The following is a 12,508-nucleotide window of genomic DNA, read 5'->3' as shown; positions in this document are numbered from 1 at the left end:
ACATCACCATTATACTTTGTTTACAGCATAAAATACTTTAATAATAATGCAACTTTGCCTTAAATAAAACTTAACTGCAGAGAGCCTTCTCATTCACATCCTCAACTGACTACTTGGATATCACAAAGATTTGTGACAATACAGTAGACTTCCAGTATTTCAGACATATCATTTTTGCCAGGTTATCAAGAGTGCTGGTTCATAAATTGCTGGTTAGCACAAAATTTGCTGTTCCACATTCGATTTCTAGTTTATGTCTGTCTTCTCATCTCATGTCTAATTTTGCTCACTGCTTTGCTTTTCTACTCCCTGTTGCCAGTTTTGCTTCCCACCAGCTGAGCTTTCACTGAAGTCCCCCCCACCCCCGCTGTCAATTTGGTTCAAACCCTGCCTATCAGCACAAGCAAAAATGCAAGGTATTAGTCCCTGTCCTACTAAGGTGCAATCTGTCCATTTTTTTTTTTCAAGTTTCACCTGCTCCAGAGCTTGTCTCAATGCCTCAAATCTGATTATTTGTCCCTCCTACACCAGCCACAATTTCAATTGCTTAATCCTCCTATTCCCATTCTCACTTGCACCTGATGCTGGGAGTAATCCTGAAGTTGCTGCTCTTGTTATATATTTTTCAGATTGTTGACATCGAATAGTTTTATTTCTGTACTTCCAATATTTAAAGAAAAACGTTTTAACTGAATATAGTAACAGTATTGGAACTATTATATATTCTGTTATTGAAATCGTGCAGTAGTTCCAGTAATTAGGTAATTGGACGGCTTTCTACAATTCTACTATATGAATCATGTATGTATTTTTGTCCCTTTTTTAATTAAAGGGCTGTTAACTGTGTTTGTAGAAGGTCACATTTATTCTTTTAAGTTGATTTTGTTCAGGTGAAGGGAGAACCTTCAATGTAAGCTTTTTGTGTCCAATTTATTGCTTATAAAGAAAGAGACTCATAAAACTGGTTGTCAAGTGCTTTGCTGTTTTGGATGCAGTGGCATGAAATTGCTATACTTCTAAGCTTGCACTGACCATTAACTCTAAGTTTTATAACATAACTTCTTTAAAATGGTTTGTATAACAAATGTCTTAAAATTTTACGTCATAATTCTTCAGTAACTCTTCAAAGGCTATAATTCAACCACTAATCTTCATGAAATAGCAGCAGTGATTGCTTGCATTCTGATTTGCTGATTTTTCAATGATGTGCTGCATGTAGACAAAGATGACTTCTCCACATCTTCGGAGGTTTGGGCTGTAGACAAGGGACTAATAAGTAAACTGAAGGAACAATACAAGAAGGAGCGGAAGGGCAAGAAAGGGGTCAAGAGTAAGTGCAGATAATTCTGAATCATGTAGAATGACTTTCACATTTCCTTAACTGTACTACTTGGATTTTAATTTATTCCTTCTAAATATCTGTCTTTCATTAGCTTTGTTTCTGTTTGTTGAATACTTCTTTCACGTATCCCTAAATAAACTATTAGATTAGGGGTGCAACCAACATTTCTTACATTATTGGGGTTAGAGGCTTGGCTTTGAGTAGTATTTACATTGGCATCATGCCTGAAAGTATGAAGATGTTGGTAGTTGGGACATCCGAGGAATGCTGCTTCTAAATATTTTTATCCTCTGGTGAGAGACTCAAATCTTTAGTGACAGCGATATATCTTTAAACTAAACAAAACTAGTTGAAGAGATACAAACAACATGTTGGAAATAGTCAGCAGGTCTAACTGCATCTGTAGAGAGAGAAATAGTTAGCATTCAGAAATGAATACAGCTCCTCTTCAGTTGGTAAGATGGTTGTGTTTTTAAAAAAAACTAAATTGTGTTTAAAAATAATTCAAAAGAAGATTAATTATGGGGTGGCCATATTGGATTTGGTGCTTGGCAGAGGAGAGGCCATATTGGATTTGGTGCTTGGCAATGAACCAGGCCAGGTGTCAGATCTCTTGGTGGGAGAGCATTTCGGTGATAGTGATCACAACTCCATAACCTTTACTATAGTTATGGAGAGGGATAGGAGCAGACGGTATGGGAAAGCATTTAATTGGGGGAGGGGGAATTACATTGCTATTAGGCAGGAACTGTGGAGAATAAATTGGGAACAGATGTTCTCAGGGAAATGCACGACAGAAATGTGGAGGCTGTTTAGGGAGCACTTGCTGCAAGTGCTAGATCGGTTTGTCCCACTGAGGCAAGGAAGGGATGGTAAGGTGAAGGAACTTTGGATGACAAGACATGTGGAACATCTAGTCAAGAGAAAGAAGGAAGCTTACTTAAGGCTGAGGAAGTAAGCATTGGACAGAGCTCTACAGGGCTACAAGGTAGCCAGGAAGGAACTGAAGAATGGACTTGGGAGAGCTAGAAGGCAACATGAAAAAGCCTTGATAGGTAGGATTAAGGAAAATTCCAAGGCGTTCTATACATATGTGAGGAACAAGAGGATGGCCAGAGTGAGGGTAGGGCCAATCGGGGATAGTGGAGGGAACTTGTGCCTGGAGTTGGAGGAGGTAGGGGAGGTCCTTAATGAATACTTTGCTTCAGTATTCACCAGTGAGAGGGACCTTGATGTTTGTGAGGACAGTGTGAAACAGGCTGATATGTTCGAACAGGTTGATGTTGGGAAGGAGGATGTACTAGAAATTTTGAAAAACATGAGGATAAATAAATCCCCTGGGCAAGTCGGGATATACCCAAGGTTTCTACGGGAAGCGAGGGAAGAGATTGCTGCGCCTTTGGCGATGATCTTTTCGTCCTCACTGCCCACTGGAGTAGTACCAGATGATTGGAGGGTGGCAGAAATAGCTGTCATGAGGGGGCATAATTTTAAGGTGATTGGAAGAAGGTATAGGGGAGATGTCAGAGGTAGGTTCTTTACACAGAGAGTGGTGTGTGCGTGAAATGCACTGCCAGCAGTGGTGGTAGAGTCAGATACATTAGGGACATGTAAGCGACTCTTGGACAGGCACATGGATGATAGTAAAATGAAGGGTATGCAGGTTAGTTTGATCTTAGAGTAGGATAATAGGTCGGCACAGCATCGTGAACCGAATGGCCTGTACTGTACTGTACTGTTCTATGTTAATAATCTGTTGGCTGAAAAGAAAAATTGATTGAAAGGTTAGTATTGGAAAGAGTGAAAGTTCTGAATATAGAATTATAGTATTGATTTGGGTATCAGATTTGGAATCTAAACCATGCTGCTACTTTAGAAAAAGAATTGAAATGCGGCCCTTGAAAACTAATGTTGCATGGTAATATTCTCAAACTGCATGTGTTTCATACTAACCAAGTAGAAAGGTGCAACTATTTGTGTTTTTACTGATATGTTTCTCTAGGTGACAAATACATACAATTTTATTGTTTCATGAAAGGATTAAAATGATCAGTTTTGTAGAATCTCATCAAAAGGATTAAAGTAGTCAGTTGCTTAGAATTTCACCATTGATTTTAAAATAATTGAGTAAGCTCAACCCTCAGGTTTGAACCTCAGGTTTGTTTTTTACAGTGTTGATTCTGATATTGGAAGCTTATCACTTACTGTAAAATCAGCAGGATAACGGGTTTTAAGTAATGGTTAAGTAATAATATTTGAAATGACTCCCCTTACAACACACACATGCGCACGTGAGCTCACCCACATGCCCGCCCCCACCCACCCGTAACAAAGCAACATTAGCACAAAAGAACGGATTCAATCGTGGCAGTCTTGTCAGACTAGGGTCCTGTTATTTTGTGTAACTTTAGTCCATTGGTAATTAAACATGATGCAGTTCTATTTTTGTAACTTTAGCAGATTAGAATCTTCCTTAAGTGGAAAAACTTTTGCTTTCTTATTCTGTTCTGTGACTATTTCCAAAAGATCTGGATGAATTTTATGATTCCAGATAATTTAGAGATTTTTACTTTTATGATTTCTGTCATATATTTAAATGGAAATTTGGTTTTTAAAAAGAATTGAATTCGTTAAGGATATCCAAATCTAGTCACAAGAGTGTGTGATATTTATGATTATTAATGGGACATTTATGATTCTTAAGTTAGAGGGCAGACATTTTTTATAACAGTTCTCCTTCGTACTCATCACAAATAGTATGCAAGCTAAAGTAATGATTATATGCCCTCTATAGTGTTTCATTATTAATAAACATGAAATATTTGTCATATACTTCTCTTACACTGGATGACTGAAGAAAACGTACATTATAATTATAATATTAGAACTGAGAAGTATCCAATTGTCAAGAAGCAGAGCAAAATAATGCACATTACTCATTGAATTGATATTAATTTCACAATTAGTATGAAGTATGGAAGTAAACGTGTGTCCGTGCTTGTATGAAACATACTCTGAGAAGACCTGAGCCAACAGCGTGTGTTGAGTTTTAAAGGCCTGCGTTTAGTTTGTATCTATTTATTGTTTTGAGATTTGTGAAAGCAATCATCTTCTCGTTTTTTAAAAAAAGATTATTTACATAAATCTTTGTTGTGTTTATATCCTCCAAAGACTGTGTGTTCACACTGTGCAAATTAGTTTAACTCTGGAAACCTTTCTGGGGAGATTACTTTCATCTGACCAGTTCAATATGTTTCCAACAAAAAAATAGGGTCAAGACAGGGGTCCACTGAGTTAAATACTCCTGATGCTGAAAATCTAAAATAAAAACAGAAACCAAAAAAACAAACTGTTGCTAAACTGTGTTTTTACTGATATGTTTCTCTAGGTGACAAATATGTACAATTATTGTTTCATCAAAAGATTAAAATGATCAGTTTGCTAAAACCCCAAAAAATTATCTGTTGTTCAACTCACTTTTCCCTATTTTGCTTGTTTAAGGGAGCTGACTGACACTGGAAATCTCAAAGTCTTGAAATTTTAAACAGTCTTTCTCTTGATCTTTTTGAGCATTTTCTGTTTTAAATCCTTAAAGCTGGTATACAGCATGAAGATGCCGCTTTAAAGAATGAATACAAACATCTTTTGAAAATATAAATTTATTATTTCCGGGGTAAAGTTATTTTCCCTTTTTTTTAAACATGAAATCCTTAAATAAATTTATTTTTGCCACAAGTGATTGCTGAAACTGAGCAGTTATAAATAAACAATCTTCAAAAGAGAGAAGAATATGCTTGATGAAAGAGTGACCTTGTTCAGAACAGCTCAAAGATTAATTTGATTTCATGATTCAGTGATAATAATTATGTATTCCTGATAATTCAAATTCAGAACAAATTGTTTTAACTATCTACTCAAACCTCATTTGTAAATATTAGGTTATAAAGGTTATCCCACAGCTCCTTGAATAAACTGGGCACTACTGGATGTAAATCATTGACGTTGTAGTTATAACTAATCTGGCTGAGACGCGATGAAATAAATATTATTTTTATCACTGTCAACCAAATGCTTAATGTCCTGGACTACGTTGGCAAATGTGCAGAGTAGGGTGAGAATTTCAAGTTTATCCCTCGTAAAATTTGTGATTTTTAACCATATTTATTAGACTTGTTTGTGGCATGTGAGTACATGTATTAGACAACTTTTATTTCCAAAACTTGGAGGTTGAAAATTAATGTGTCTCACTTACGGTATCTTGGAAATTATAGCTTTGGCTTTCCATTCTGATGAAGTTTCCCTCTTAAATATACAGGTTTATTTGTGTAAAATAGAAGAATCTGGTTGAGATTTTTTACATTGCTTCTGTAGTAATTGAAGAATTCTTCTTCTGTGACAGTTAGTTGTGTGTGGTCATTTAATATAGCATACAATTTGTTTGATTAGACTGGCACCATAGCTGTACTACATGACTTTCGTGCAGTATGTATTAATGTTGACTAGGTTATTGATCTTTTACATTGAAAATAATTAAGGGAAGAATCAGTCAACAGGGCATCACATTTAATTTAACAAAATAAATGTTTCAAAAACAACTGTAACACCTAAAATATTATCTAACCAATGAGTTAATGATATTTATGTCACCATCCCTTTAATCTTCATTTGAAACTAGCTACATATGAGATCATGTCTGCCAGCACACATTGAGATCACGATTGAAGATGTTGACTTTGGCATAAATAGCTCTCTCCAAAGTTTACTTATTTTCAAAGATGATCTGCAATGATTGACCAGTGCTTGCTTCTAAAAATGCAATGCACCCATTTGTCACAAATCAGTGATACTCTTAACAAAAGTACATCTTGAACTTTCGATAAATACTTACCATGCAACAGAATGTGTATTTGTAACTTTTATGCTTTGTGAACATTTATTTACAGTAACTACTGAATTAAGAATAGTTGTTTTGAAGAACAATATACAGCACAAAATAGCTAAGGCTGTTTAACTTGTGTGTTTTAGTTTCAGATTATATGTAGGCATACATTATTGAAGCACTGTGACTGATTGATTGAAATTACCGGTGGTTGATTGAATGTAGATGTGTCTTCAAGGGTTTTTAAAGTACTGTGATTTAACTGTGTAACTTGCTGAGTACAGTTGCAGCAATTCAATTTATGTGAACAACGGATATTGTCACAAGTGTTAAGCTACATTCATATTTTCAGTATTGAGTTCAAGACTCAATATTGAATCAGACTCAGTAAACCTTAAGGCATGGCACCTTATTCATTTAATACAAAGTCCTCTTCATGACTGGCATTTTTCAGTGACAGTTAAGTTTCTCTGCCTTTTTCCAATCTGCTCCTTCTCTACTGAAGATGTTTGTTCTTGCTCCAGTTGTTTCACTGGCACCCAAAACAATCTGATATTTGCTTAAGTAACTATTATCTTGTGTGGGCCTTGATTGTTAGTGTCTGCAGGGTACTTTGAGGGAGAGGAATGCATCAAGGTTGGCCCTGAATTTGTCCTCAAGTGACATATACCTTTGTGCGTTCTATGAGGCGTCACAGGATAATCATCAGGAGATAAAACACAAGCTGGTTGCCCATCTTTCTCCTCACTCGTGCCTTGGTAGCCCAGTGACACTGACATCAATTGTAACATCCTAACTGAACCTAGCTGAGGTGGTTTGACTTGTGGAAAACCGTTGAGCAACTCTAGTAATTTCTTAATCTTTCTGGTTCTGTACTGCATTAGATGCTGCACTTACTGAGCCATTAAGGGTAGTCTGATAACAATTAGTTTTATCTTTACATGGACTTCTATTGTGAAATGTATTGTTTTGTTTGTATTTTTGCCTACTTTTGTGCGTTGTTTTCAATGTCAGGTCAAAATAATATCAACTGATGCTAGTCGTTAGGTGATGGAAAGGTGATTAAAGTACTTTTACGTGCTGCACACTTGAGAGTGAGAATTTTCTTCCTGCGATGAACATTGACAGTTTTTCCTTTGTTAGTTGCAAATGACACTGGTGTGCAACTATTTAAGCACTTAAATATGATAACAGACACCCCTACTGTTATATGCAAGTACAATGTTATTCATGTAGGAGTACTTGTCCAATTTTCTAAGTAAGGATGAGTTGCAGAAAACTCAGAAGAGTTTTAGCTATGAGTCCATGTGAGATATCACATGCTTTTGAGAGGCTGTGTCTGTGAAGAGTAAATGATGCAGACTGTGAATGCCTTTCACATCTTAATTGAACAGACGTGAGGTTCCACAAGATCTAATGCTGCCATATAAACTGGACGATTAAACTCAATTCTTCTTTTATTTTTGCCTTGCCTGGCATATTTTTCCTCTTTAACAGTGTTTCATGATCCTTTGGGCAATGCCTTGCTCTTTGTCAGTTGCCAGCTTGTTTCACTCCGGACATGAGACTAGATGCAGAACTTGTACTGAACATTTAAATACTGTTACTTGACAAGCCCATTTTGCATTTATTTACTCTTTTTTATCATTGAACTGGCCATTTCTAAATAAGAAAGTCCTTGGCTCTTAAATCCATTCCTCTGTTTTGATGAATGAACTCCTTCAGTCTATGTTTGGGTCTCGCTCCTCAGTTTCATATTCCTTAACAGACTGTGCTTTCTTGGAGTGTGAGGACTCCATTTGGATACGCCAGATGGCCCAGGAGTGATTTTAATCAAGAAAGCTTCTACATCCATTATCTACAAGGCCCTTTGCTGCACAAATTCTTCTAGCCCGTGAAGATTCCTGTGGTGGAAACTAATTCTGTGAGTGGACAGTAAGACTTACACCCAAACTCTGTGTATCGTTAGGTGGTGTGATACATACCAGACAACATGGAAGAGCCTCCATAGAGGATTGTAATTACTGTGGTGAGTAATTGCTATCTGAGAAATTTAAATTAGCATTAGTAATTCCTCATTTTGTACAAAAGTAACGACATTTGTGTTTTACTATTGTGAAGTACCTTAGTGGGGTCCATGAGGTATGGTCAGTGCAGAGAAAAACAACAAACACGACTTGTCTCACATTTTGCTCCCAAGATTTGTGCCCCAGTATGTTTTTCTTTTAACTGCAATGGCAAACAATTGTAAGTGAGAACACCAGTATGGATAATCACAAAAAGGAATTTTTGTCAAATTTTTGACAAAATTATTTGAATTGTTAGTTTGTTGCACCCCTAGTATAAGCATCTAAAACTTTTATCTTTGGTTTGTTTTCTATTTGTGTTGCTCAAAAGACAGTTCTTTAATTAGTTCTTCTCTCCATTGCTAATCTATGAAATAATCTACCTATATAACTGAATCAGACATACATTGCCTTTTAATTTTCGATTTCAGTAACTACTTAAAATTATATATAGCAGGTTATCTTAATTTGACCTGCTTACAATTCCTTAAGGAAAAATATAGTTTTAGTGTTAGCATAGAGTATGAATATATCAGAATATTGATTAATGTATAAGATATCATTCAGGATGTTTTTATTTCATAAGAATTTATGGTAAATATTTAATGGCTAATGCAAATAAAAATTCTAAAGAACCTATCTCGTGCCATCAAGAATTCTGGCTATGTGATTGAACAGTTACTGATGACTTTCATTTACAGGGGTAAACAGGTCAAAGCTTCAGGATATGATTGCAGATCTCAGAGACGATGAGCTGCCCCACATGCCATCTGGAACCATGATTCAGTCCAGGCCAACTTCTTCCAGACTGGCTGATCATGACAGTTCAAGAACAGAAGAAGGTATAACTAAAATTATTACTGCATCTTCATGTTGGGCAGTGTATTTCAATAAAAACAAAAAGTGCTGGAGTTGCTCAGCAGGTGTTCAGCATCTGTGGAGTGAGAAACGAAGTTAACGTTTCAGATGGATGACCATTTATTAAAATCGAAAAAGTGAACTGTGTGACATATTTTAAACAAACATTGTTTGACAGTGAAAAGGGGAAGTGCAGTAAAACACATGAAAATGGGAAGGTCTGTGATGTGTGGAGCATCAAAAATATTAAATGGAATGGGGAGTGCCAAAGAAATCTGTTCTGATCTGCCAGATTTGTTCAACAGACATGTAAGTCGAAACATTATCAGCTGCTGCTGCCTGAAACAGTTGTTATGATCACAAATTGTTGATTACAGTTGTGTTGACTCCAGAAGATTGCAAAGTAGTTAAATAGAAAAATAAGGTGCAGTATCTTAAGCTTGTGTGAACTTCACCTGAACTCTGTAGGAGGCAAACGATTTAAGAGTTCAGAGTGTGAGTGAGATGGAGAATAAGCAGGCACCTTGAAGCTCCAGAGCATGCTTACAGGCTAAACGATGTATTCCACAAACTGATCACCTAATCTGAGTTTGATTCCCCAATGCATTAACTAAATAGGAAATAAATAACGAGTCAGTCGCTTGGGCTCATTTGGGAGAAGCTTGTTCCTGAAAAGAATTCCAGTTCTATTCTGGTTCCCTCTCCCACCTTATTTATTTCAGGTACATTGACTATATTGATGGTGTTTCCTGCTCTTGCCCTGAACAGAAATTTCATCAACTTTGTTTCCAACTAAACCTTTCTTTGCCTTCATATCATCCATTTCCCATCTCTTCCCTTCCATGTCTCATCTCTGGTGATAAGCTATCGATGAATATCTATGTTCATGTGTTTCAGGATCAGCATTGAGCTGAACAATTGGCGTTCTTTGCTATTCCTTCCATTTTTTTTTCCGGCAGAAGCTGCTGGCTGTGTCGTTAGTAATTCCAATTTACATTTCCAGACCCATATTTTGATTCTATACCTGTTGTCTGTTATCATTTAATCACCTCTGTCACCTGCCTTTTCAGTGACTTTTCATATTTTTTTTCTCTTGCCCCTCAACCGCAAGCTGTTACATCACTAACTTCTTTCTGGTTCTGATCAATAGTGATCCACCTCAAAAATAACTTTATTTCTCTTTCTCCAAAACTGTTACCTAATCTGCTGGGTATGTGCAGCATCTTATGTTTTTGTTTCAGATTTACAGCACCTGTAGTATTTTGCCTTTGTCAGTCTGATATGTTGGTATCTTCTTACCCTAACATAGCTCTTAGCAGCCATGTCTACTTGTAAGAATAAGCAAAATGGAAAATTATCACCACTTATTAGTTATGTAGGGAGCTAAAATGCAGGACTACCAGGGTAGTAATCTCAGGGTTACTGCCTGTGCCACGGGCTTGTGAGGCGAGGAACAGAGAGAGTGCAGTTGAACGTGTGGCTACTGAGCTGGTGTAAGAGGAAAGGCTTTAGATATATAGATCATTGGGATGTCTTCTGGGGAAGGTGGGACCTGTACAGGAAGGACAGGTTGCACCTGAACTGGAGGGGCACCAATATCCTGGGTGGGAAGTTTGCTAGAGCTCTTCGGGAGGGTTTAAAGTGTGGCAGAGGGGTGGGAACTGGAATACTAGGCTAGTAAGTGCAGGGACTGGGGACAAAAGTGTGACAGAGGTATGCATAGCACAGAGTAGGAGCAGGCACAGGGAAGTCGTGGGGCTCACAGGGACTGGAGGACTGGAATGCATTTATTTCAAGAAGTATACAGGTAAGTCAGATGAACTAAGAGCATGGATTACTGCATGGAATTATGATGTTATTGGTTATATGGATCATTGAGATGCCTTCTGGGGAAGGTGGGACCTGTACAGGAAGAACGGGTTGCACCTGAACTGGAGTGGCACCAATATCCTGGGGAGACTTGGTTAAAGGAGGGACAGGACTGGCAGCTTAACATTCCTGGATATCGCTGTTTTAAATGGGACAGAAAGGGAAACAAAAGGGATGGAGGACTTGCACTACTGATTAGGGATTACATTACATTACAGCTGTGTTGAGGGGATCTTGCAGTGAGGCATTATGGGTGGAGCTGAGGAATAGGAAGGGTGAAATCTCAATGTTGGGAGTTTTCCATAGACCCCCCAACAGCCCACGGGAGACAGAGGAGCAGATATGCAGTCAGATACTGGAAAAGTGTGAAAAGAGCAGGGTAGTTGTGGTAGGTGACTTCACTTTTCCTCTTATTGACTGGGATTCCCTCAGACCTAGAGGCTCGGATGGAGAGCAATTTGTTAGTTGTGTCCAGGAGGGCAATTTGAGGCAGTATGTTGAAAATCCAAACAGAGAAGAGGCCATATTAGATTTGGTATTAGGGAATAACCCAGGACAGGTGATTGACATTTCAGTAGGAGAGCATTTCAGGCTTAGTGACCTTAACGCCATAAGATTTTGAATTGTCATAGAAAAGGACACAAGTGGCCCTCGGGCGAGGGTGCTTAATTGGGCAAGAGCCAATTACTCCCAGATTAGACAGGAACTGGAGAATGTGGATTGGAAGCAGTTATTTGAGGACATATCTGCCTCTAGCATGTTGGGAGGCTTTTAAAGACCAACCGACTAAATTGCGGGACATGCATATCCCTGCAAAACTAAAGGATAGGAATGGCAGGATTCAGGAACCATGGCTGGCAAGGGAAAATTGTAAGGTTGGTCAAAAGAAAAAGGGAAGCATACGACAAGTCTAGGCAGCTACAAACTGACGAAGCCCTGGAGGAGTACAGAGAAATTAGAAAGGAACTTAAATGCACAATTTTTGAAGGCAAAAAGGGACCATGTCTTTAGCAAACAGGGTCAAGGAGAATACCAAGGCTTTTTATGCATATATTAGGAGAAAGAGCGTAACCAGGTAACCCCAGGTTACTCAGAGGCAAGGGAGGAAATAGCTGGGGTATTGGCAGATATCTTCACATCCTCGTTGACCATAGGTGAAGTTCCAGAAGACTGGAGATTAGCGAATGTTGTTCCCTTGTATAAGAAAGGGTGTAGGGATAATCGATGAAACTGTAGGCTGGTGAGCTTGACATCTCTGGTGGGGAAGCTCTTGGAGAAGATACTGAGAGAAAAGATTTATGCGCATTTGTAGGAAAATGGACTAGTTGGTGACAGACAGCATGGTTTTGTCCAGGGAATGTCATTTCTCTCAAACCTAATTGAATTTTTTGAAGAGGTAACGAGGATAATTGATGAGGGAAGGGTCGTGGATGTAGTTTATATGGTCTTTAGTAAGAGATTTGATAAAGTCCCACATGGCAGGTTGGCACAAAA

The 12,508-nt window shown here is 37.9% G+C and overlaps 1 protein-coding gene across 7 annotated transcripts in view; it reads left to right on the top strand.

The window, feature by feature from the left end:
* Nucleotides 1-12,508, top strand: part of LOC109938411 (striatin, calmodulin binding protein 3) — a 71,110-nt gene that overhangs the window by 15,071 nt on the left and 43,531 nt on the right. For 3 of the 7 annotated variants that reach the window (XM_048599886.1, XM_048599884.1, XM_048599889.1), the window contains exons 6-8: nt 1,220-1,330; nt 8,191-8,250; nt 8,989-9,129. The exons of 1 other annotated variant lie outside the window; for it this stretch is intronic. In XM_048599886.1, coding sequence (XP_048455843.1) covers nt 1,220-1,330; nt 8,191-8,250; nt 8,989-9,129 — 312 coding nt within the window. The remainder of the gene's footprint in view (nt 1-1,219; nt 1,331-8,190; nt 8,251-8,988; nt 9,130-12,508) is intronic. 3 more of the 7 variants (XM_048599887.1, XM_048599883.1, XM_048599888.1) reach the window with 3 other exon arrangements.

The sequence above is a fragment of the Rhincodon typus genome, chromosome 8 (assembly GCF_021869965.1).
Source record: "Rhincodon typus isolate 14 chromosome 8, sRhiTyp1.1, whole genome shotgun sequence".
Classification (NCBI taxonomy): domain Eukaryota; kingdom Metazoa; phylum Chordata; class Chondrichthyes; order Orectolobiformes; family Rhincodontidae; genus Rhincodon; species Rhincodon typus.
The sequence above is the reverse complement of the archived record's forward strand: the minus strand, read 5'-3'. Positions and strand labels throughout refer to the sequence as shown.